The sequence below is a fragment of the Musa acuminata genome, chromosome BXJ3-7 (genome assembly GCF_036884655.1).
Source record: "Musa acuminata AAA Group cultivar baxijiao chromosome BXJ3-7, Cavendish_Baxijiao_AAA, whole genome shotgun sequence".
Taxonomy (NCBI): Eukaryota; Viridiplantae; Streptophyta; class Magnoliopsida; order Zingiberales; family Musaceae; genus Musa; species Musa acuminata.
In genome coordinates this window covers 37,370,079-37,395,628 of record NC_088355.1, presented here as the reverse complement: position 1 = coordinate 37,395,628, position 25,550 = coordinate 37,370,079, and the positions used below count along the sequence as shown (strand labels likewise).

General features: G+C 37.4%; 2 protein-coding genes across 2 annotated transcripts; both read left to right on the top strand.

The window, feature by feature from the left end:
- Nucleotides 1-11,726: 11,726 nt before the first annotated feature.
- On the top strand, nt 11,727-13,280 carry LOC135642739 (anthranilate O-methyltransferase 3-like). The gene is made up of 4 exons (XM_065159136.1): nt 11,727-11,882; nt 11,975-12,384; nt 12,467-12,739; nt 12,809-13,280. Exons 2-4 carry the CDS (start codon nt 11,989-11,991, stop codon nt 13,193-13,195), a joined length of 1,056 nt encoding a protein of 351 aa, XP_065015208.1. The 5' UTR covers nt 11,727-11,882; nt 11,975-11,988; the 3' UTR covers nt 13,196-13,280.
- A 10,841-nt stretch (nt 13,281-24,121) lies between these two features.
- LOC135642937 (anthranilate O-methyltransferase 3-like) lies at nt 24,122-25,329 on the top strand. Its single transcript, XM_065159418.1, has 3 exons — nt 24,122-24,514; nt 24,603-24,875; nt 24,982-25,329. The coding sequence occupies exons 1-3, from the start codon at nt 24,122-24,124 to the stop codon at nt 25,327-25,329; spliced, it is 1,014 nt and encodes a 337-aa protein (XP_065015490.1).
- The last annotated feature ends 221 nt before the right edge of the window (nt 25,330-25,550 follow it).

Genomic DNA, 25,550 nt, shown 5'->3' with positions numbered 1-25,550 from the left:
TTTTGTTTTAGCCCCAATTCTTATAAGAATTCTTTCATCCATAACATTTCTTTGCATATCTCTATAGCAGCAATATATTCTGTCTCTATGGTAGAGAGAGCAATATACCTTTGCAACTTGGATTGTCATGACACCGCCCCCCTGCAAAAGTAAGTACATAACATGAAGTGGACTTTCTCGTATCAATATCTCTTATTATATTTGCATATGTGTAACCTGTCAACACAGGTGATCCACCTCCAAAGCTTAAACAAACCTTAGAGCTCCCTCCGAGGTATCTAAAAATCTACTTGTCTAGTGCTCTTTGTTTGGATTTGCAAGAAATCTACTAGTAACACCCACTGCATATGCGATGTCCGACCTCGTACATACCATTACATACATTAAACTTCTAACTATTGAAGCATAAGGAACTTTTTATATTTTCTCCTTCTCTTCATCACTTGACGGACTCTGTTCTGAACACAATTTGAAGTGACCTACAAGAGGAGAAACAACTAATTTTGTATCTCTCCAATATCTTCTCGATGTATTTTTTTTGTGACAACCAAAATTTCTTATTTTTACTGTCACGAGAAGTCTGTATACCTAGTATTTGCTTTGTTGGCCCCATGTCCTTCATTGCAAAAGACTCACTCAGTTTCTTCTTCAACCTATCAATTGTAAATATATCTTTCCTAAGAATAAGCATGTCATCAACATATAGTAAGAAAATAATAAAATTCTCACCAAATGTACACACAATGATATGAAGTCATTCTTTTGTATCTATTTTTTGTCATAAATGAATCAAACTTTCTATACTATTGTCTTGAAACTTACTTCAGCCCATACAAGCTCTTCCTCAACTTGCAGACAAAGTTCTCTTTACCTTTGACTTTGAAACCTTCTGGTTGCTTCATATAAATTTCCTCCTCCAAATCACCATGAAAGAAAGCTATCTTCACATCTAACAACTCAACCTCCAAGTCCTGGCTAGCAGCAATACCAAGAGCAACACGAATAGAAGATATTTTAATAACAGGAGAAAAAATCTCTTCAAAATCGATACTTTTCTTTTGACCAAGGCCTTTCACAACCAATCTAGCTTTGTACATTAGTTGAGAATAATATTCTTAAGTCTTTAACCTAAAAACCTACTTGTTCTTCAAGGCCTTCTCCATTTGGTAGTTGCACCAAATCATATGTATGGTTCTTCTGAAGAGCATCCATCTCTTTCTGCATAACAACTAACTACTTCTTTTTCTGCTCACTTTCAGCTATTTCTTAGTAACTCTCTGGTTCACCTGCATTAGTAAGCATCACATACTCCTTTGTAGAGTATCTTCTTGAAGGTTGACGTTGTCTAGAGGATCTTCTCAACTGAGGCTATGTAGGAAGTTCCTCTCTAACTTCTTCTTGCTTAACATATCCTATAGGTAGATCAACATCAGGCTCTATACCATCTTTCTACACATCTCCCCATCACCCTGATATACTGGAGGTGTAACTGGGTCACAATATGCTAATCCTTCTGCAGAAGTCTTGGTTGGTGCCTTCTTCTTCAAATCCTCAAAGGTTTGATTCTCTAAGAAGACTACATCTCTACGTCTAAATACCTTTTGCTTTTCTGGATCTTAAAACTTGTAACCAAACTGATCATGTGAGTAGCCAAGAAAAATACATTATTTAGTCTTACCATCTAACTTGGACCTCTTATTGAGAACATGTGCAAATACACAACAACCAAACACTCTCAAATACCTATAGGAAACATATTTCCCTGATCATACATGCTCTACAACATCACCATCTAGGGTTGTACATGGTGATAAGTTGATCACATCAACTACAGTCCTCAAAGCCTCATCCTAAAACTTTTTGAATAGCTTGGCCTATGAAAGCATACATCTGATTTTTTCCATGATGATGCAGTTCATCCTCTCTGTAATTGCATTATACTGAGGTGTACCAAGAACTGTCATCTCTTGTTGGATCTCATGTGATATACAATAATCATTAAATAATCCTGTATACTCACCATCATTATCTGATCTTATTCATTTCAATTGCCTTTCTGTCTCCCTTTCAACTCTGGTATGAAATTTTTTTAAGACATTAATAACTTGATCTTTGGTCTTCATAGCATAGGCCCAAACTTTCCTGGAAAAATTATTTATAAAGTGACAAAATAAAGTGCATCACTGATGTTAGGAACATTAACAGATCCACCAGGAGTTTTTGTTCTCAAATGACCACATCCATATGTATAAACACGGTCTAAGACATACATTTTTCTAGATAAAGTAGGACTAATAAATGAAACTCTATATTGTTTACTAGCCAAACAATTAATACAAGGGTTCAAATATGCATTTCTGAGGTCTGACAATACCTCTCTCTTTGAAAGAGCTTGCAGCCCCTTCTCGCTCATGTGTCCCAGTCACCTATGTCATAACTCTATACTGAAGTCTTTCTCTATAACATTCAGTTGCTTATCATAAGCTTTGCCCTATAAACTGTATAAGGTGTGACATTTCTTTCCATTAGCTACAATAAGAGAACTCTTATTGAGCTTCCATTACCCTTTGTGAAATCTGCTATCATAATCTTCATCTAATCTTCTAACTGAAATTAAATTCAGCCTCAAATCAACTATATGTCTCATATCCTTAAGCACCAACTTGTAGCCAAGGTTGGTCTTTATGTAGATATCACCCATGCCAATGATGTTTGCCATGCTATAGTTGCCCATCTTGACAACACCAAAATTTCCAGACCTGTATGTAGCAAAAAACTTTATTCGTGGTGTAGTATGATAAGAAGCACATGTGTTAATTACTCCCTCAAGATCCTGACACACATAAGAAAAAATATCATCAGAAGAAGACAAAATCAAATAATCACTACCCTGCACTATAGTTGCAATATTATCTTTTGACTCTATAGACTCCACTTCTTTTTTCTCTTTCTTTCTTTTCTTAGGTTGCTCATATTGATTCTTGTAATATCCTTTCTCACCATAGTTATTGTAAACAATATCTTTTCTTAATATTGACTTGCTTCTACCAATACGTGAATTGCTTCTATTCTTAGACTTTGACCTTCCTTTGTTCTTTGAGATAAGTATATGTGAATCATTCTAAGATGTTGTTGAATTCTTTCATCTCAACTCCTCATTCAATAAACAACTTGTTACTTGACTCATGGTGATAACACCATATTGTGCAAAATTACTGAGGGAAACCACTAGTGTCTCCCAACTTTCTAGTAATGAATTGAGAAGTAACATTACTTGCAACTCATCATCAAGAGATATTTTCATAGAGAATAACTAGTTAGTGATACTCTACATTTCATTCAAATGCTCAGCAATAGAAGCACCCTCTTTATATTTTAGGGTTACAAGTTTTCTGATCAAGAAAGCTTTGTTGCCAACTGTTTTTCTTTCATAGAGACCTTCCAACTTTTTCCAAAGAGAATATGTAGAACTTTCAGTAGAAACATGGTGAAAGACACTATCATAGAGCCACTATCGAATAAACCCAATTATTTTTTAATCTAATCTCTTCCACTCATCATCTGTCATAGTTGTGGGTTTTGCACTATCCCCCTGCAAAGGTCCATATAAATCTTTACAATACAAGAGATCTTCAATTCTTGGTTTCCATATCATCCTATTGTTTCCATTCAAGCTAATCATATGAGAAACACTACTGGCCTCCATTTCTGAATACAAAAAATAAATCACCACAACTCTACTCTAATACCAATTGATGGGATATAAAGAGAAATAAACTTTGTATAGAAATAAATACTTGCAGGCCGTAACACGCATCAGAATTAAATGAAAATCACAATCAAATATGACACCAAGATTTACATAGAAAACCCCTCCAAAGTGAAGGGTAAAAGCCACGGGGCAAACTAGAGATAATCTACTATAAGAATAATAAATATACAATTCTCAATCTCTTGCCCAAAGTCTTAGCAACAATCATAAGAGAATAATTGGGATACAATGATCACGTCACTATGCATAATATTTAAATTCTCCCCAAGTAATCACAACAAGAATTTACTGTAGATCTGATCTAACATAAGATGATAACACTACTATATGATTAAGAACAGTCTCTCTACGTTGTCCTTGTTTTCCTCCATTTCTTTCTCTTATTTTTCTACCTTTTTTTGAACCAAGTTGTTGCTGCAATTTGATCTTCGTTGCAGTTTTTCTCATCGTGCTGCTATAATTTTTCTTACTCTTTTCGCAGCCACCCACATCCCTCTAATTTGATCTAGGATTAGATTAAAGGGGATGGATTATGGGCTGTTAAAGCTCATCATGGACTGAATTCATGGGCTTTTAGCCCAACGAGATTTAAGTTGGGAGGTGCAACCTTCATGGAAGTACCGGGATCATTGAAATGTACGTCTACTGTCTTGTTGCTAGCTATATAGTACACGATGAACACCAAAAGGTGCACAAAAAAGGGTCCGCTCATCTTCGACTTGGCATCCCATTAGGGTTTCCTGTAACTTGTGCTGACGACATGACAGCGGAGCCTCGATTGAATTTTAGCGAGTCACTTACAAGGATGGCTGGCTATGGAGTCTGAGAGCTAAGTAACCTGAAAGCTTCTCGAAAGCAAACTTAAAGAGGTGGTTGATCACCATAATATGATCATAAACGTCTTGTTTTGTTGGTCATAGGCTCTGTTGCAACAATGCTACCGATCAGTGGAGGATGTTGCTCCACCGTAGCATTCTTAAAAGTCTAGGGTTGGAATCGGTGTGTTTCTGACCTATTAAGCAAGGTCTTCAGAGACAGGTTAACCATGGTCTTCGTGCAATAATGCTACCGGTCGGTGGAGGATGTTGCTCCACTACAGCATTCTAAAAGTCTAGGGTTGAAAGTTTCTGACCTCTGACCTAGCAAGCAAGCTCTTCAGAGACGGGCTAACCATGATACTCCTCCTCTCTAATGTCCTTTTATTCTTTATCTACATTGGTGATACTGTTGTGGTTATATTTCCCTCGAAGAATGCACAACCACATCATCAGTGACATATGTCTTTGAGATGATGAACAGAAAAGTGTTAGTTTGGCAAGTCCCATAGTCCAACATCGGGAAAATAAGGCTTGTTATCTCTTATTGGAACTATAAATAAGGGTCTGGACTTTGAAATCAGATGCACCACAAGAAAAACCTAAGTGTTTGATTTGGGTTTAAGTCCACACTCAATTAAATAGTTTGGGCTTATAGTTTGGGTTTTTTCTTGTTTAGTATTTTCGGGTGTTTTATGGCCTATGAATATCTTTCTAAGGCATTTGTAATAGTCTCTCTTTTATAGTAGTGATTTGCTCCTCTTTCGTCCGTGGATATAGGTCAAGGTCAATTGACCGAACCACGTAAATTTGGTGTTCTTGTCGCTTTTATCTTTTCGTTTTAATATCTTTGTTGGGTTACCAAAATTACCCTTTAGTAAATTTCCTAGGGCTAGCTCTAACAAACTAGTATCAGAGCTTGGCTTCAGGATCTTTTGGCAACGGTGACAATAACAAAGATTGTTGTCGAGAAATTTGATAGACATTTACTGCAACTTGCTCCGGTGCGTCAATCGCTTCTTCCGGCGAGCTTCCATCGATCATCCGATGAACCCTCGGTGATGCTCCTGCGGACTTCCGGTAAACTCCTGGACTTGCGACGATCCACTTGGCGAGTTTCGATGAGCTTCTTTTAGCAAGATCCTGGACTTCTCGGATTTGTTCTCGTAGAACCTCTGATGACCATCCGGACTTCCATCGAACTCTCGAACTCCTAACGTGATCATAGTCTTGACTCCGGCGCAACTCCTACTGCATGTCTTAGTTAATCCTGCACATGTAAAACAAAACTTCGATCGAGACAATTAATCCTAAGCAATTAACCAAGTTGTCCGGCATGTCATTGGTCCCTCGACGCTTTGTCTGATTCTTCGGCGCATCGTCCTCTCCTACGGCCTATTGCCCAATCGGTCAGTTGACTCCGCAACTCCGATATCCTTAGCACAATACCCGCTCTTCTTGGCCCAATGCTCGAGTCTATGGCCCGAAGCCTTCTGTCGATACATCGACCGATCCACCGGCCCGACGTCCAATCTTCTAACATGTTCCTCCAGCACAACATGATTTTTCCTGCTTTAATTGTCTCATCCTGATCGAAGTATCTTGCATCACTCAAAACGCAGATTAAAACGTAAACACATATCAAGTGGTTTCATCATCAAAATACGAGATTCAACAGGAAGGTTGTCGACGATGGTCCATCGATCAAGCATGAGGTATCTCACATCACTTGCAAGCAGGTGATAAAACAAACGGGATAGAAAAGCAGATTGACAATATAGATAAATTGTTCATGCATCATAAATAAAAACCAAATAATACTTTTTCGTGATCGAAAGGTGCTAACAAATAGATATAAAATATTTGATTTTACAAACATAACTCTGATACCGATTGTGAGCAAAAAAAATATATCCTTATGTTATGAGAAAAAAAATTAATATTAAAATATAAAATCAAATAACAATAGATCAAATTTATGATATATACCTTTCAAAGTCATTCAAAAAGCTTTTATCTGATCTACAAGTATACCATTATCGGATCCGAAAGGTATAGCAATGTCGATCTATAAGTAGAACTAGACTCGCCTTCTCCTCTCTTCCTAACTTCACAGGACCGCTATGAGTAATCGATTAAGGACAAAAGAATGATGAGAAAAGATATATAATCTTTCAATGATTAGTTCACATAACTTAGAAGAGATGAGAGAAAATCTATAACATCTCAATGACTAGTTCACATGATTAAAAGGTGATGAGAGAAGATATCATGTATTCACTTATCCATATATCCACACATCATGTGTTTAGTCCTTATAAGGTTATGTCTATTTATAAATAAGAGTAGAAAGAGGGTAGGATAAATAATTAGGAGAGTTTTTTCGATCAAGATCTATCTCCTAAGAAATACTATTATAATTAAGTTTTTTTATTGATTAATAACCATAATTAGAATCTAATCATGTTTAAAATATATTTTATTTAATTAAAATATAATAATATAATCTAATAGTCTGTATTTATTAGATAAGGATATGAAAGTGAGAGACTTAGGTAAGTGGATAATCAGGTCTGTACTATAACGGCGGATTAGAAAGTGAGAGATGAGGTGTGCAACTATTTAGTATTTGACATACGATTCACGCATTCACAATAATGCAAAGTGATTCCTCGAAAAAGGAACTTAGCTTTGTGGGCGTCGGTTGTTTGTGGTGCAGACATGTCCGAATATGAAAGCCAATAATTGAAGAGCAATTTAACTATTGCACAAAAGCTTAAAGGATTAATGTCATGATGTGGAGAACTAAGAATCTAAATCCAGACATAGAGGGCAAAATTGATTAACTGCTTCTCTAAACCTCAAGTTAATCCACGTGTTAGACATAAATCCTATTAGGATAAGATGTTAAATCATTGTTAGTTCTATCTCCACCACATAGTGACCCAATTATGATAAAGATTTAATAATTTCAATTCCATCACTGATGATTTGGTGTTAATATTGACCCACCAGTCTATACAAATAAATTTATCTTACTTAAATTTAAATATTTTGATAGATTATGATTAGAATTTGGATTAATGATTCTAGAAGTATAGTTATCAGGATTTATTCTTATAAATATATACTGAGTCCTAAGATTTGAGAGGTAGAGGTAAGGTACTTTAGAGTGTATCTCTCTAGAGGATCTAGAAAATATTAAGAAATTTATTTTTCTTATTTATGTGAGGGAGTGTACTAAGTGTTTTTGGCTTCGGTTTGGGTTAACTCAAGTGAGAGTAATCCCTTGTACTAATTTTTCTCATATAGTTAAGAATTTATTTATTTTTTTTCCATGAACATAGGTAGGGGGTTGTGGAAGAATGCTAAATCTTGTGTCGACTTTTTAAATATATTTTTTAATATTAATCTTAGGGTTTTTTTATTTTTATTTATTATTAATCTTAAGAGTTTTCTTTTTTATTACATATTATTATTATTATTATTACTATTAATAGTAGGTAGGGAGTTGTAGCTACTGGTGTACTAAGGGTTTCATGGTCCTGTTGAATGAAAGATTGCATCAAGGGTTGTATCATATGGAAATAAATAGTAAAGACATCAAAGTGCTGAAAATAAGTTAGGGGATGATAAATACATATAACAATAAGTTTTATTTGCAATAAATAAATGATCATAATTATGATTTTTAGGATGTAGATAATTATTCGGGAAAAAATCCAGTAATAGTAAGATAAGTGAGATGAATGTCTCTTTTTTGAATCAAGTAGTATCATTGACTTAATGCAGCTATATACGATTCATTAGTAGGTTTGTTGGAATTTGGTGTTGGATCATGAACCAATTCAATTCATATATGTTAGAGCTAGCCTCAGGATATTTACCAAAGGGTACTTTTGGTAATCCAATAAAGACAATAAAGCGGAAGAATAAAAGAAATGATAATAACACTAGATTTACATGGTTCGGTCAATTAACCTTCACCTACACGAACAAAAGAGGAGCAAATCACTACAATAAAAGAGACTATTACAAATGCCTTAGGAAGATGTTCCTAGGCCATAAAACACTCGAAAATATTAAACAAGAAAAACCTCAACTATAAACCCAAACTATTTAACTGAGTATGGACTTAAACCCAAAATAAACACTTGTGGTGCATCTGACTTCAAATCTCAAACCATTATTTATAGTTTTAATAGGAAATAACAAGTCTGATTTTTTCGATGTAGGACTATGAAACTTGCCAGACTAACAATATAGATGTGAGTAATTCTTTAAGTCAATGGTTTAGTTTTGTATATAAGGCAAAAAGTGAAAAAATACTCACCAAGGTAGGAATTATTAGAGTCGAAAATATTTTAGGAGTTGTAATTAGGTTTTAACTGCTTGGGAGGAGTTTTAATTAAATTCTAGCTACTTGAGATGAGTTTTAATTAAATTTGAATTTTTTGATGGATGAGGATTATAATTTAGATTAGAGACTAGGAATAATCATTAAAGAATTAAAATTTATTCCTATAAATATATATTTAATCTCAAGATTTTGATGTAAGAAAGAGAGACGATGCTTATAAGGGTTTTTCTCTAATAAATCTAGAGGATTGAAAAAAAGGTTTAATGGATTTAGGTGAGAGAGTGTGCTAAGTGATTTTAGACTTTGAGTTTGGGTTAGCTGAAGAAAAAATAATTTCTTGCATTAATAGAGTTATCGAACCATAGTATTACGTTAATTTTTGATATATTTTTTTATTATTAATCTTATCATTTTTCTTTTTGGCTAAAGTTTTCTCGACCTCCCTCGAGAAAACTGTACAGAAGGGCAATCTGTACCTTCCATCACAGGTCAAATTAAAGGGGATGCGAAGTAGTGATGAGAGCGTGTTCCCGTTTCTTTCCTAGCTATTAAGATGCCAACGAAGACTGATAACGACGAAGCAGAGCACGCTGAAACACGAGGAGATGATGTGTTTCTCTGAAGCTGTCTTGGTGGTACCTCCATGCATTCATTTACTATCGTCCAGCCATGCCACCGTCTCCTTTAACTTAGTGCGGACAGTGACATACAAACAACCTTCTTGGTGGTACCTTCGTTCATTCATTTACTATTTTCCATCTCCTTTGACTTTGTTAATACTGTCACAGAAAATGGTGTTTTTGCTGTCTATGTATTCTCCGAAGTAAGTTACAGTTTCTGCACAACCACAGTGGACAGAGTACTAGGCCACTAGATTTTTATGAACACTGCATTTTTGGAAAGCAGAAAATAGTCAGCTTCAATTCTCCGATAGTTCACAAAACAAAAGGTACTCTTGACTATATTCATTCAGACCTTTGGGGTCCAGCTCATGTTCAGTCTAAGGGTGGTGCCAGGTATATGTTGACTTTCATTGACGATTATTCCAGAAAAGTTTGGGTTTATTTTGTAAAGCATAAAAATGATATTTTTCTAACCTTTAAACAATGGAATGCTTTGATTGAGAAGCAAACAGGTAAACATATTAAGCAGCTTCGAATAGATAATGGCATAGAATTTTGTGAAGGTGACTTTGATGAATTCTGCAAAAATGAAGGATTCGTTCGGCATCGCTCTGTTAGGATGACGCCTCAACAAAATGGTGTGGCCGAACGTATGAACAGAACACTCTTGGAGAGAGCAACGTGTATGATCTCAAATGCAAGGCTGACAAATGACTTTTGGGCAGAAGCGATTAATATAGATTGTTACGTTGTCAACCGCGCTCCTTCTGCAGTACTTAACTTTAAAACTCTGGAGAAAGTTTGGTTAGGTACTCCTTCTGATTACTCTGATTTAAAATTTTTTGGGTGTCCAACATACATGCATGTAAATGAAGGAAAATTAGAGCCTCGAGCTAAAAAGTGTATTCTTCTTGGGTATGCTTCTGGGGTGAAAGGATACAAATTATTGTGTTCTGATCCCAAATCACTAAAATTTATAATCATTTGATATGTTACTTTTGATGAATTGTTTATATTATCTTTCAAAGAGGAATCTACTAGTTGTACAAATGATAGTGCGCAGAAGCAGATGGAGCTTGAGATTGGTAATTCAGATTCTTTTAAGTTGAACTCTTCTACTCAAAAAATGCTAATAGATGGTCCCGAATCTACTGATAAAGATGATCTAGAGGAAGAGCAATATTCCATAGCCAAGGATAGACCACTGAGAAATATTCGACCACCACAAAGATATGTAAATTTGGTTGCATATACTTTGTCTGTTATAAAAGAAACAAGTGAAGTTGGTGAGCCTACTTCCTACTTAGATGCAGTTTCTTATGATAATTCCTCAAAGTGGTTGATCACGATGAATGAAGAAATTGAATCTCTCCATCAGAATAGAACTTGGGATCTTGAGAAGCCGCCTTCCGGTAAGAAAATTGTTGGATGAAAATGAGATACTATTACTGAGGGAAAAGTCCTTGTTCAGAAAATTTATACGAAAGACAATCCAGCTGATATACTTACGAAGCCTCTTCCAGTTTACAAGTTCAAGCAGTGCTTGGACTTTGTTGGTGTTCATTGTTGGTGATTGTCCGTTGGGGCTTTTATGATGAAGGTGGAGCAAATTTGTTGGGACATGCCAAGGTGGAGATTTATTAGTTTGGCAAGTCCCATAGTCCTACATCGGGAAAATCATGCTTGTTATCTCTTATTGGAACTATAAATAAGGGTCTAGGCTTTGAAGTCAGATGCACTACAAGAAAAACCTAAGTGTTTACTTTGGGTTTAAATCCACACTCAGTTAAATAGTTTGGACTTATAGTTTGGGTTTTTCTTGTTTTGTATTTTCAAGTGTTTTATGGCCTAAGAACATCTTCGTAAGGCATTTGTAATAGTCTCTCTTTTATAGTAATGATTTGCTCCTCTTTCGATCGTGAATGTAGGTCAAGGTCAATTGACCGAACCACATAAATCAGGTGTTCTTGATGTTCTTGTCGTTTTATCTTTTCACTTTATTGTTTTTGTTAGATTACTAAAATTAGCCTTTGGTAAATTTTCTGGAGCTAACTCTAACAAAAAGTCCTATAAAAGAATCAGGAATAATCAAATTACAAGTAATAAGAACTAATTGTGGTTCTGATTATGGGATAATGAGTCAGTTAAATGCCTTCTTGTAGACCATATATAGTCGTCCTGGCGTGCAAAAAGCTCTGCGTTCCATGCACCATCGTGTTCTTAGGAAAGGCATGAGCATGAGGGTGGAAGAAGTCCTTCACATGGTTGGAGGGGCAGGGGAAACCAGCTATGCCTCCAATTCTAAGTTTCAGGTGGTTCCTCTTGAACTGTTTGTATGAACTTAAAAGCTTATACATACCTAGCATTCACCACATCCGATCATGGTTTGCTGACTGCGTCACAGGAGAAGCACTTCTCATGACGAAGCCAGTACTGGACGATGCAATAGGAGGGGTTTACAAGTCGCTACACCCTGTGAAGATGGTGGTCGCCGACTTAGGTTGCTCCTCGGGCCCCAACACTTTCGTGGTGATGTCCGAAGTGCTCGACGTCGTCAGCGACCTACGACGAAGTCTGCAGGAACGTCAGGAGCCACCGGAGATCCAGTTCTTCTTAAATGACCTTCCGGGGAACGACTTCAATCACGTTTTCCGGTGTCTGGGCGAGTACAAGAGGAAGGTTGAGCAAGAGAAGGGGAATCTGCTGGTGCCCTACTACGTGGTGGGAGTGCCGGGCTCCTTCTACGGCAGGCTTTTCCCACGTCGGAGCGTCCACTTCGTCCATTGTTCTGGATCTCTCAACTGGCTCTCTCAGGTTGACCTCCTCTTAAACGGTAGTATACGAAGCAGTCGATACTGCTGTCTGATAGCTCATTCTAGCTATCCTGAAACGTCAGGTTCCTCAAGGACTCGACACCGAACGGGGTGCCTCACTCAACAACAAGAACATCTACATTACAGAGACAAGCCCACCGGAGGTTGTGAAAGCATATCAACAGCAATTCCGAAGAGACCTTTCAGAATTTCTCAGGTGTCGGCATGCAGAACTCTGCTACGAAGGCAGACTGGTGATTTCATTTGGAGGCAGGAAAAGTAATTGCCCGACCTACGGACAGATGAGACACCTCTGGGGACTCTTAGCTGAGGCCCTGAACGCTTTGGTGTTAGAGGTAAGAAGTAACATCGATTGATGACATCGTGACAACTGATTCATCGAGTTATTTACGTATCAAATCCAGGGAATGATAGAGGAGGACAAACTGGTAACCTTCAATCTGCCACGTTATGCGCCTTCCATGGAAGAAGTGAAGGCAGTCATCCATGGTGATGGTCTGTTCGATGTAGAAGAAGCACAAGTTTTCGAGGCTAATTGGGACGCGTTCGACGACTCAGACGATGATTCTGCTGCATTCGACAGTGATCTAAGCGGCAAAAACGTGGCAAAATACGTAAGAGCAGCGGTGCAACCATTGATTTCGGAGCAATTCGGCGACGCCATTCTCGATGAGCTGTTCGCTAGATATGCAGCAAATGTTTCGAGGCACCTCCTTCAGCAGAAAACTAAGCATAGCGTGTTTGTCATTTCCTTGAAGAAAAAGAATGAAAGCCATCTCGCTGCTGGTTGATGGACGGACTTGCAATGTGCATTCGACTCCATACTATTATGTTGCACTTTATACTTCTTTTTTAACAAGGTTATTAAGCCATCAACCCTTATACTTCTATTACACAACTAGGAAAGTGAAAAATGAGGGAGTAATCAATTATGGTTCGGGATGGATATTATATTGAAAATTTTGTTTAATATCTGATATCACATTGTATCTATCCATCGATCCATTCTCGCTCTAGTGATCCCAAAGTGTCAGGTTCCTCAAGGACTTGACACTGAACAGGGAGTCTCACTCAACAAAAAGAAGGTCTACATTGCAGAAACAAGCCCACCGGAGTGTCATAAAAGCATATATCAAGATCAATTCCAAAGAGATCAACTCGAGATTTGCAGCTAATGTTTCGAGGCATCTCCTCAAAGAGAAAACTAAGCAGAACGTATTTGCCAATTCTTGAAGAAAAAGGATGACAGCCATTTTGCTGCTGCCTGATGTTCGACTCCGTCCTTTGCGTCGCAATAGGAACACTAGACATTTCGTCGAACACCCTTTTGAGTGTCGTTGCGAGTTGCACCAAAGAGCACTGTCCTTGGGCAGTAAACCACCATCTTGTAGACTATATACAGAGTCCGGGGGCTTAAAACTTAGCATTCCATGTTGGGGATGGAGGAGCAAGGAAAAACAGAATACTACAATACGAGTAAAAAGAATCCTTTCGATTCAAGAAAACTGTTGTAGTATTAAAAGCAGGAGGAACACTTACAAGATACCAAGTGCACACAGACTCTCTATCTATCTGTCTCTTTCTCTATATCTTGCTACATGAACTACGGTCCTATTTATAGGACCTAATGACAACCACCCTATAACTACTAGATCAAGGTAATTATTGAAATCACCCTATAACTACTAGATCATGATTGAGGTGGTTATTTAAATTATCCTATAACCACTAAATCATGATAACAATCTAGATAGATAACTATGAATCAAATCTCAACACTCCCCCTTGATTCATAGTTACATACACCAATTTGCAACATAAGATAAACATGCTTTCCTTTCGGACTGGAAGTGATTTGGTGAGGATATCCGCAACTTGTTCATCCGTTCCATAATACTTCATTGTTATGGCTCCACTTGCCTGAAGTACTCTTTTGATCATCTAAAGCCCCTGCACAATTAGTATCAGTAAAACCAAATAATTTGCATTTAAATTTTGTTTTGAACATCCATTTTAACCCAATCGCTTTCTTTTCTTTCGGTAGATCCATTAGCTCCCAAGTTTTATTCTTCTCAATTGACTTGATTTCCTCCTTCATTGCTTTTCTCCATTCCTCTTTTTTAACTGCTTCCTCAAAAGTTGTCGGATCTGAAATAAACAAAGCAAATGTTGAGTTATAAATTTCTGTCAGTGATCTGAAATTTCTTGGAGGGGTTTCATCTGAGGAATCCGAATCTGAACTGCTATTGGGTGAGGTTGACGATGAATTTGTTGGAGCAGGATCTGTCACTTGATTCTGCGGAGTGTCTAGTTCTGTTGGAATCTGCATTTGTGTTTCACCTTTATTGGTCTCCCAATTCCAACTTGCCCTTTCATCAAACATAACATTTCTGTTAATAATAACTTTGCCACTAACAGGGTTATATAATCGATATGCTTTCGATTGTAAAGAATAACCAATTAAAATGCATTTCTCTGATTTTTCATCAAGCTTGTGATGATTTTGTGAATTCACCAAAGCATAAGCAATACAACCAAAAATTCTTAGATGTCTAACACTTGGTTTCATACCATACCAAGCCTCAAAAGGAGTTTGATTCATAACAGCCTTTATTGGTGAAATATTCAACAAATAAACTGCTGTTGCAATTGCTTCTACCCAAAACTGATTTGGAAGATGTTTTCCTTTAAGCAAACTTTTTGCCATTTCAATGACAGTCCGATTCTTACGCTCAGCTACACCATTTTGCTCCGGTGTATATGGTGCTGTCAATTCTCTGTGAATACTATTTTCTTCACAAAAAGAACTAAACTCATTAGATAAAAATTCACCACCTCTATCTGTCCGAAGTGTCTTTATATATCTACCACTTTGTCTTTCTACAAGTACCTTAAACTTTCGAAAATTATCAAATGTTTCAGATTTCAATTTCAAAAAATATACCCAACTCATGCGACTATAATCATCCGTAAACAATAAAAAATATTGACTTCCACCAAATGATTTTGTATTCATAGGTCCACATAAGTCAGCATGAATTAATTCAAGACAATTAGATGCTCTCCATGCTTTTCCAATAGGAAATGATTTTCTACTTTGTTTGCCATAAATACATCCTTCACATACATCAAGTGTATTAATCTTAGGCAATCCAAAAATCATTCCTTTTTGACTTAACAACCTTAAACCTTTAATGTTAAGGTATCCATATCTTAAATGCCATAAACTAGACTCATTCTTTTGAGTTGTGATAGGCGCATGCCTTTCAATATTTGACACATCAAGTGGAAACATCTTGTTTTGTGTCATGCAAACATTTACTATAATCAAACCAGATTTCTTATCTCTAATAGTGCATGAACCATCATCAAATATTACTGAATATCTATCATTTACTAATTGTCCAACACTCAACAAGTTATGTGATAAAGTAGGAACAAAGAAAACATTATCAAGGTATTTTACCTTTCCTTGATTTGTCTTCACCTCAATTGTTCCTTTCCCTTCCACTTAGATTTGCTTGCTATCTCCAAATCTAACTTTCAACTTGTGAGTTTCATCAATATCTCTAAATATTGATTTTATGCCTGACATATGATTAGAACATCCACTATCCAGAAACCAAATATCATTTGAGATATTATGAACATGTGAATGAGTCATAAACAACTTACTATTTTCCTCATTTTTCTCCACATAGCTTGCTTGCTTTTCTCTTTTCCGGCAATCTGCCTTCATGTGACCAAACTTTTTACAATAGTGATATCGAATTCCACTTTTGTAATTTTTTTTATCATCATTTGATTGCCCTTGTTCATCAAAGTGTCCTCTTCCTCTTCCATTTCCTCTACCACGAAATCCTCCTTTGCCACGTCCTCTTCCTATTGATTTTTTGTCTTCTTTTGAAGTAGAAGACTCCTCCTTAACCTGAAATGCTTTTTCTTCACTTTTTTCAAGTGATCTGTTCAACCTTACTTCATGTGCTTGCAAGGAACCCATTAGTTCATCAAATGAATAAGTAGATAAATCTTTTGATTCCTCAATTACGACAACAATATGATCAAATTTCGGAGTTAAACTTCTCAAAACTTTTGCAACAATTATATGATCAGGAAGATATTCACATAAGATTTCATTTGACTAACAATTTCAGTCACTCGAGAAAGAAAATCTTGCACCGATTCATTGCTTTTCATGAACAAAATTTCAGACTCACGACGGAGGGTTTGAAGTTTTACCGTAATCACCCTTGATGAGCCTTGAAATTCATTTTGAAGTATCAACCAAGCTTGCTTTGAGGTTGTCGCTGCTGCAATTCTTGAGAAGATCGTCTCATGTACAGCTTATTGAATGAAGAACAATGCCTTTGAGTCATTCTTTCTATTCTCCGTCAGCCTGATTTCGTCATCTGGATCTGCATATCCATTCTCTATTAAGTCCCAAAGATCTTGAGACTTGAATAGAGTCTTCATCTTGATACTCCAAAATTCATAACTTTTGCCCGAGAAGATGGGGATAAGGGGTTGAGACATGGAATTGCCATTGAAAGCCATAATGCCCAGTTCAGATTGAAACTAGGCTCTGATATCACAAATGTTGGGGATGGAGGAGCAAGGAAAACCAGAATACTACGATACGAGTAAAGAGAATCCTTTCGACTCAAGAAAACTGTTGTAGTATTAAAAGCAGGAGGAACACTTACAAGATACCAAGTACACTTACAAGATACCAAGTGCACACAGACTCTCTATCTATTTGTCTCTTTCTCTATATCTTGCTACATGAACTACGGTCCTATTTATAGGACCTAATGACAACCACCCTATAACTACTAGATCAAGGTAGTTATTGAAATCACCCTATAACTACTAGATCATGATTGAGGTGGTTATTTAAATTATCCTGTAACCACTAAATCATGATAACAATAAAAAAATATAATCATATAAAAATAATCTTTAAAAATAAGTAAATAAAATTATACCTTTATATAAATAATAAATCGTATTGGTTTCTCATTAAATCATTTGATAATTTTATAATTTTAGATAAAGTTATTAGATACTTTAAAATTAAAAAAACTATGTTAGCATCCTACAAGGGCTGAAATGCTAATATAACATCTAGATCAAATGTATTTGCATTTGGAACGTAGTATTTGCATTGACACTCCATAGTATAACATCTAGATCAAATGTATCTTGTCGTTTGCTATGACACTCCATAGTATTTGCATTAGGAACGTAGCTGCTGCCCGCAAGTGAAATGATGACCACTAAAGGTCATTTCCCATAATAATATTGTTGTCGACAAAGTTAGGTGTTGTCGACAAAGTTAACTGCTTGGGAGGAGTTTTAATTAAATTTAAATTTCTTGATGGATTAGGATTATAATTTAGATTAGAGACTAGGAATAATTGTTAAAGAATTAAAATTTATTCTTATAAATATATATTTAGTCTCAAGATTTTGATGAGAGAAAGAGAAATAAGATACTCGATGCTTATAGGGGTTTTTCTCTAATAAATCTATAAAGGGTTGAAAAAACAAGTGAGAGGGTGTGCAAGTGATTTTAGGCTTGAGTTTGGGTTAATCGAAGAAAAAATAATTTCTTGCATTAATAGAGTTATCGAACCATAGTATTACGTTAATTTTTTATTTATTTTTTTATTATTAATCTTATCATTTTTCTTTTTGGCTAAAGTTTTCTCGACCTCCCTCGAGAAAACTGTACAGAAGGGCAATCTGTACCTTCCATCACAGGTCAAATTAAAGGGGATGCGAAGTAGTGATGAGAGCGTGTTCCCGTTTCTTTCCTAGCTATTAAGATGCCAACGAAGACTGATAACGACGAAGCAGAGCACGCTGAAACACGAGGAGATGATGTGTTTCTCTGAAGCTGTCTTGGTGGTACCTCCATGCATTCATTTACTATCGTCCAGCCATGCCACCGTCTCCTTTAACTTAGTGCGGACAGTGACATACAAACAACCTTCTTGGTGGTACCTTCGTTCATTCATTTACTATTTTCCATCTCCTTTGACTTTGTTAATACTGTCACAGAAAATGGTGTTTTTGCTGTCTATGTATTCTCCGTAGTAAGTTACAGTTTCTGCACAACCACAGTGGTCCTTCTTATAAGCTATTTATGTTGGGTCCAGTCGTGGGCTTGGATAATTTGGGTCATAAGCCCAAATCAACTAATTGGAGATTAGAGAGAACGAAATTAGGGTCAGATTAGAGAAAGAGCGTGCAGCGCGGCGGCGTACAGAGAAAAGAGGAGAGAGAAATAGAAAGAAAAAGTAAGGTTTTTGAGTTTTTCTGTTTGACGATCGGTGGCAAAACGTTGTCAGTTTCGGCCCAAATTTTATGTGGAGAATCCTTGCAGCAAACTCTACAATCCTAATGGTGTTGATCTACAGTTTACCCTCTCTAAGGTACTTTACTGCGATATCCATTCTGTGAGATCTAGAATTCTCTTTTGAGGAGATCTGATGAAGATATGCTATTCTTGAGCCAAGATCTATGATCTTGATGTTATTCTGATCCTCTAGTTATTCTAGAGAAGACCTACTGTAAACCTGTTATCATTATTATTGATAGTGGAAGTTTGAGGTGGACTACGGTCCCGTGGTTTTTCCCACATTGGGTTTTCCACGTTAAAAAGATTTGGTCTCACTGTGTGATTGATTTATTGCTCTATTATCTATGCAGTGCTAATTGATATTAACATTTTGATATCAAGTTGGTATTTTGATGAGGAACCTATTTTGATACACAAAGAGGGAAAAGAATTATTCCGCATTAACAAGTTTCTTCCCAACAAGTGGTATCAGAGCATCAGGTTGTTTGGTGCTAGTTTTCTTGTGTGATTGAAATGGAGCAGTCAGATGGTATGATTAAATTGAACTCATCAAATTATTCCACTTGGAAGCGTCTGATGGAAGATTTGCTCTATTGCAAAGATTTGTATAAGCCTATCAAGGTTAAAGATAAACCTTCTATTATGGATGATGAAGAATGGGAAGTTCAACATAGAAAAGCTATTGCCTATATTAGAAAATGGATGGATATAAACTTGCATGAGCATATTTCAGATGAAATCAGAGCTGATATTGTTTGGCAAAGGTTAGAAAATCTCTTTGCGAAAAAGACAGTGGGAAATAGAATTTCTCTCCTCAGAAGGCTTGTAAATTTGAAGTATAAAGATGGTGGTAATATTGTTGAGCACATAAGCCTATTTCAGAGTCTTGCAAACAAGTTGATTGCTATGAAAATGAATATAGATGATGAGATGCAAAGATTATTACTTCTCAGCTCTTTACCAGAAAGTTGGGAAACGTATGTGATGACTATTTGTAACTCCACGTCAGAGGGGACTCTAACCATAGATATGGTTAAAGACAATTTGCTAAATGAAGATGCAAGAAGGAAAGAATAGGGTGAATCTTCTTCTGGTGCATTTGTTACTGAAAAACAAGAAAGACGTGGAAGAAGTCATAGCAGAAATCCATATGGTTATAGAGGAAGATCCAAGTCTAGAAGAGATATCAAATGTTTTCACTGTAATAGGCCAGGTCATATGAAGAAAGAGTGTAGGTTTTTGAAGCGAGAACAAAATGAAATGAAGAAAAATGAGAAAGAGATCAATACAGTTGCTGCTGAAGGTAATATTACTATTGTCTGTGATGATGGGTGTGTAAGCCTTGTAGCTCAGGACAGTAATTGGGTAATTGACTCTGGTGCTTCATTTCATGTTACTTCTCATGGTGATTTCTTTAGATCTTACAGTGCTGGTGATTTTGGTAATGTCAGAATGGGAAACAATGATACATCTAAGATTGTGAGTATTGGAGATATTTGCTTAGAGACCAGTATTGGGAGCAAATTGATACTCAAAGATGTAAGGCATGTTCCAAATATTCGTCTTAACTTGATATCTACAGGTAGACTTGATGATGAGGGCTTTGCACATTATTTTGGTGAAAGTAAATGGAAACTCACTAAAGGTTCTCTAATTGTGGCAAAAGGAAAGAAGATTAACTCTTTTTATATCATGGAAGCTAAGCTACACAAAGGAGAGATTAATGCAATTCGAAAAGGTGAAAGTATAGATCTTTGGCATAAGAGGCTTGGACATATCAGCGAGAAGGGACTTCAAACTCTTGCTAGAAAGCAGTTCTTACCAGAGTTGCAAGGTACATCTCTTAAATCTTGTGATCATTGCTTAGCTGGAAAAACACATAGAGTTGCATTTCAGACATATCCATCATCTAGAAGATCTGATGTTATTGATTTAGTTCATACTGATGTTTGTACTATGCAAACTAGAACTCTTGGAGGTGCTCTTTATTTTGTTACTTTTATTGATGACCATTCTAGAAAAGTTTGGGTTTTTGCTTTGAAATCTAAAGACCAGGTACTCGATGTTTTCAAGGAGTTTCATGTTAATGTTGAAAGAGAAACTAGCAGAAAGCTAAAGAGTGTTCGATCAGATAATGGTGGCGAGTACAGGAGTCCTTTTGAGAATTATTGCAGGTTCCATGGTATCAGGCTTGAGAAAACTGTGGCAGAAAGGATGAACAGAACCATTGAAGAAAGGATTAGGTGTATGCTTTCCCACGCCAAGTTACCAAAGTCATTTTGGGGGGAGGCTATGAGAACTACAGTTGACCTGATAAATCTTTCTCCATCAGTTCCTCTGCAAGGTGATGTTCCAGAGAGAGTATGGAGAGGAAAAGATATATCTTATAATCATTTGAGAGTCTTTGGGTGTAAAGCATTTGTTCATATTCCCAAAGATAAGAGGTCCAAGCTTGATAATAAGGCAAAAGCATGTATCTTCTTGGGATATGGTCATGAAGAGTTTGAGTACAGATTATGGGATCCAGTGAACAAGAAGATTATTAGAAGCAGAGATGTTGTGTTTCTTGAAGACCAATTGTTTGATGATGGTGATAATGTTGAGAAGCCAGAAACCTCTGTTTATATTCCTTGGAGTTTGGGTCCAGTTCCTTCACCTGTAGTTCATGATGATCATGAGGGAGATGAACAAGAAGATTATGGTGAGAATACTAGTGATGATACACCTACAGTTGATGATGCTGAACCAACTGAACAGGCACCTCCACCACCAGTTGAGATTCCATTAAGAAGATCAACTAGAGAGCGACAACCCTCTACCAGATATCCTCCACATGAGTATGTTATGCTTACTGACGGGGGAGAGCCAGAAACTTACCAAGAAGCTATTCTATATGAGAATAAGAGTGAGTGGGTTAAAGCCATGCAAGAAGAGATGAGATCCTTGCTTGAGAACCACACCTATGACTTGGTAAAGCTGCCGAAAGAGAAGAAAGCTCTCAAGAATAAGTGGGTTTATAAATTGAAGACTGAAAATAATAGCTCACAACAAAGATACAAGGCACGACTAGTTGTGAAAGGATTTAGTCAGAAGAAAGGTATTGACTTTGAAGAAATATTTTCTCCAGTTGTGAAAATGTCCTCTATCCGAGTTGTTCTTGGTTTGGCTGCCCGCTTGAATTTAGAAGTTGAGCAACTTGATGTAAAAACAGCATTTCTTCATGGTGACTTAGAAGAAGAAATTTACATGGAGCAACCAAAAGGTTTCAAAGTCAAGGGAAAAGAAAATCTGGTATGTAAGCTTAGGAAAAGCTTATATGGACTCAAACAGGCACCTAGACAGTGGTACAAGAAGTTTGATTCCTTTATGATGAGCCAAGGGTATGATAGAACTACATCTGATCATTGTGTGTTTATGAAGAAATTTTCAGATGATGATTTTATTATTTTACTGCTATATGTTGATGATATGCTGATTATTGGCCATGATGTTGGAAAAATTGGAAAGCTTAAAAGAGAGCTAAGTAAGTCTTTTGCCATGAAAGACTTGGGATCGGTGAAACAAATACTTGGCATGAAGATTCTTCGTGATAGGAAGAAAAGGAAGATTTGGCTATCTCAAGAGACTTACATTGAAAAGGTTCTTGAAAGATTCAACATGAGTAAAGCCAAAACAGTTTGTTCCCCACTTGCAGGTCATTTCAAGCTTAGTTCGAAACAATGTCCTACAAGTGAGAAAGAAAAAGAAGAAATATCCAGAGTGCCTTACTCATCTGCAGTAGGCAGTTTGATGTATGCTATGGTTTGTACTAGGCCAGATATAGCTCATGCAGTTGGAGTTGTTAGCCGATTTCTCTCAAATCCTGGAAAGGAACATTGGGCAGCAGTGAAATGAATATTAAGATATCTAAGAGGTACTTCCAGGTTGTGTTTATGTTTTGGTGATGATGAACCTGTGTTAGAAGGGTACACAGATGCAAACATGGCAGGTGATACTGATTCCAGGAAGTCCACTTCGGGATTCTTGATGACATTTGCAGGAGGAGTAGTCTCTTGGCAGTCTAAGTTACAAAAGTGTGTTGCCCTATCAACCACAGAAGCAGAATACATAGCAGTTACTGAAGCCTGCAAGGAAGCTTTATGGATGAAAAAGTTTCTATAGGAATTGGGCTTGAAACAGGAAGGATATACTGTTTACTGTGACAGTCAGAGCGCTATTCACCTCTCCAAGAATTCAACATACCATTCTAGATCCAAGCATATTGATGTGAGATATCACTGGATTCGTGATGTGCTTGAGATGAAAGAATTACAGTTGAAAAAGGTGCATACCAATAATAATGGTTCAGATATGTTGACAAAGTCTTTGCCTAAGGAGAAGCTTGAAGCATATAGGCAAAGAGCGGGCTTGGTATAGCCCATCATATGAGCTGGAGGGGGAGAATTGTTGGGTCCAGTCCATATGTGGGCTTGGACAATTTGGGCCATAAGCCCAAATCAACTAATTGGAGATTAGAGAGAATGAAATTAGGGTGAGATCAGAGAAAGAGCGTGCAGCGTGCGGCGACGTGCAGAGAAAAGTAGAGAGAGAAAGTAAGGTTTTTGAATTTTTCTGCTTGACGATCGGTGGCAAAACGTTGTCAATTTCGGCCCAAATTTTATGTGGAGAATCCTTGCAGCAAACTCTACAATCCTAACTGTGTTGATCTACAGTTTACCCTATCTAAGGTACTTTCCTATGATATCCACTCTGTGAGACCTAGAATTCTCTTTTGAGGAGATCAATCCTACGTGATGAAGATATGCTATTCTTGAGCCAAGATCTATGATCTTGATGTTATTCTGATCCTCTAGTTATTCTAGAGAAGACCTACTGTAAACCTGTTATCATTATTATTGATAGTGGAAGTTTGAGGTGGACTACGGTCCTGGTTTTTCCCACATTGGGTTTTCCACGTTAAAAAAATTTGGTCTCACTGTGTGATTGATTTATTGCTCTATTGTTTATGCTGTGCTGATTGATATTAACATTTTGATATCAAGAATTATTCCGCATTAACAGGTTTCTTCCCAACAATTTATACTCATGGTGCTCGGAACTTGGTTTTCAAAGGGAGCGAGAGAGAGAGAGAGAGAGAGAGAGAGAGAGAGAGAGAGAGATGGGCAATAGGATAGAAGGAATCCTTCACATAGGTCGGAGGAGCTGGGGAAACCAGCTACGCCTCCAATTCTATGTTTCAGGTAGTGTTGAACACCCCAACTGTTTGCATGAACTTGAACAACTTACACTTGCGTAGGCGTCAGCATATCTGATCACTGGTTTGCTAACTGCGGCCCAGGAGAAGGTACTTCACATGGCGAAGCCCATATTGGAGACCGCCATAGCAGAGATGTACAGGAGGACGCCGCTCCCCGAGAGGATGGTCGTCGTCGACCTCGGTTGTTCGTCGGGTCCGAACACCTTTCTTGTGGTCTCTGAGGTGCTTGGCATCGTCGGTGACCTATGTCGAAGGCTGGAGCAGAAGCCACCGGAGATCCAGTTCTTCTTGAACGACCTCCCGGGAAATGACTTCAATAATGTCTTCCGGTCTTTGGAAAGATATGAGAAGAAGATGGAGGAGGAGAAGGGGGACCTGCTCGTGCCTCATTACGTTGTGGGCGTTCCCGGTTCCTTCAACGGGAGGCTTTTCCCGTGTAACACTGTGCACTTCTTCCACTCTAACTTCTCTCTCATGTGGCTCTCTCAGGTCGATCACTACTGTGCTTTCTCATGTCATGCATGCGGTGTTGCACTGAGTTGATGTTGTACTACTGATCATGAACTATGTGTCATAGGTTCCACAAGGTCTCGAGAGTGAGCAGGGTGTTCCGGTGAACAAGGGCAACATCTATATTGCGGAGAACAGTCCACCCCAAGTCGTGAAAGCATACCAAGAACAACACCGGAGAGACTTCTCCACGTTCCTCAAATCTCGTTACGTAGAACTAAGCATCGGATGGGGAATGGTATTAACATTCCTAGGAAGAAGAAACAAACACCCAGCCAACGACGAGCTAAGCTATCTTTATGGATTACTAGCAGAGGCCCTTAACACAATGGTCTCACAGGTACGTCAAATCTTCACCTTACGGAGTAGTGAGAATATTATATTACTTGCGTCGTAAGGAAGGATAAAGAAGAGAAGTGACCCGAGTTATTGTTTATTGAGTTCAGGGAATCATATCAGAAGACAAAGTGGACACCTTCAATTTGCCAATTTATGGAGCTTCGATGCAGGAAGTGAAGTCAGTGATAGAGGAGGAAGGTTCTTTTGATGTAGAGAAAGCGGAGAGCTTCGAGTCCAGTTGGGATCCGTTTGACGACTCCGACAATGTACTCGATGGGAAGAATGTGGCAAGCACTTTACAGGCAGTGATGGAGCCCTTGATTTCACATCATTTTGGGGATGCCATACCCCATGCATTATTCTCACTACTCGCCGATAGTATTACTGCAAGGCATCTCCCAAAAGACAAATGCTACTACACCGTGTTAGTCTTTGCCTTGAGGAGGAAAGCTTGAAGGCCTGCATGCATTACAATGATAATTCATATGATCTAAGTTGTAGTTGCTCTCTAGATATAAGAACATGATGTTGATACTTATTTGTATGTCTCCTACTCAATCAAAAGATATCTGACTCGATTTAGATCGGTCGAACAGAAGTGAGCCTTCGAATTAGTTTTACTTACTACGATTGCAGAATGAAAACAAATTGGCATAAAGAACAGTAATAGCTTGTC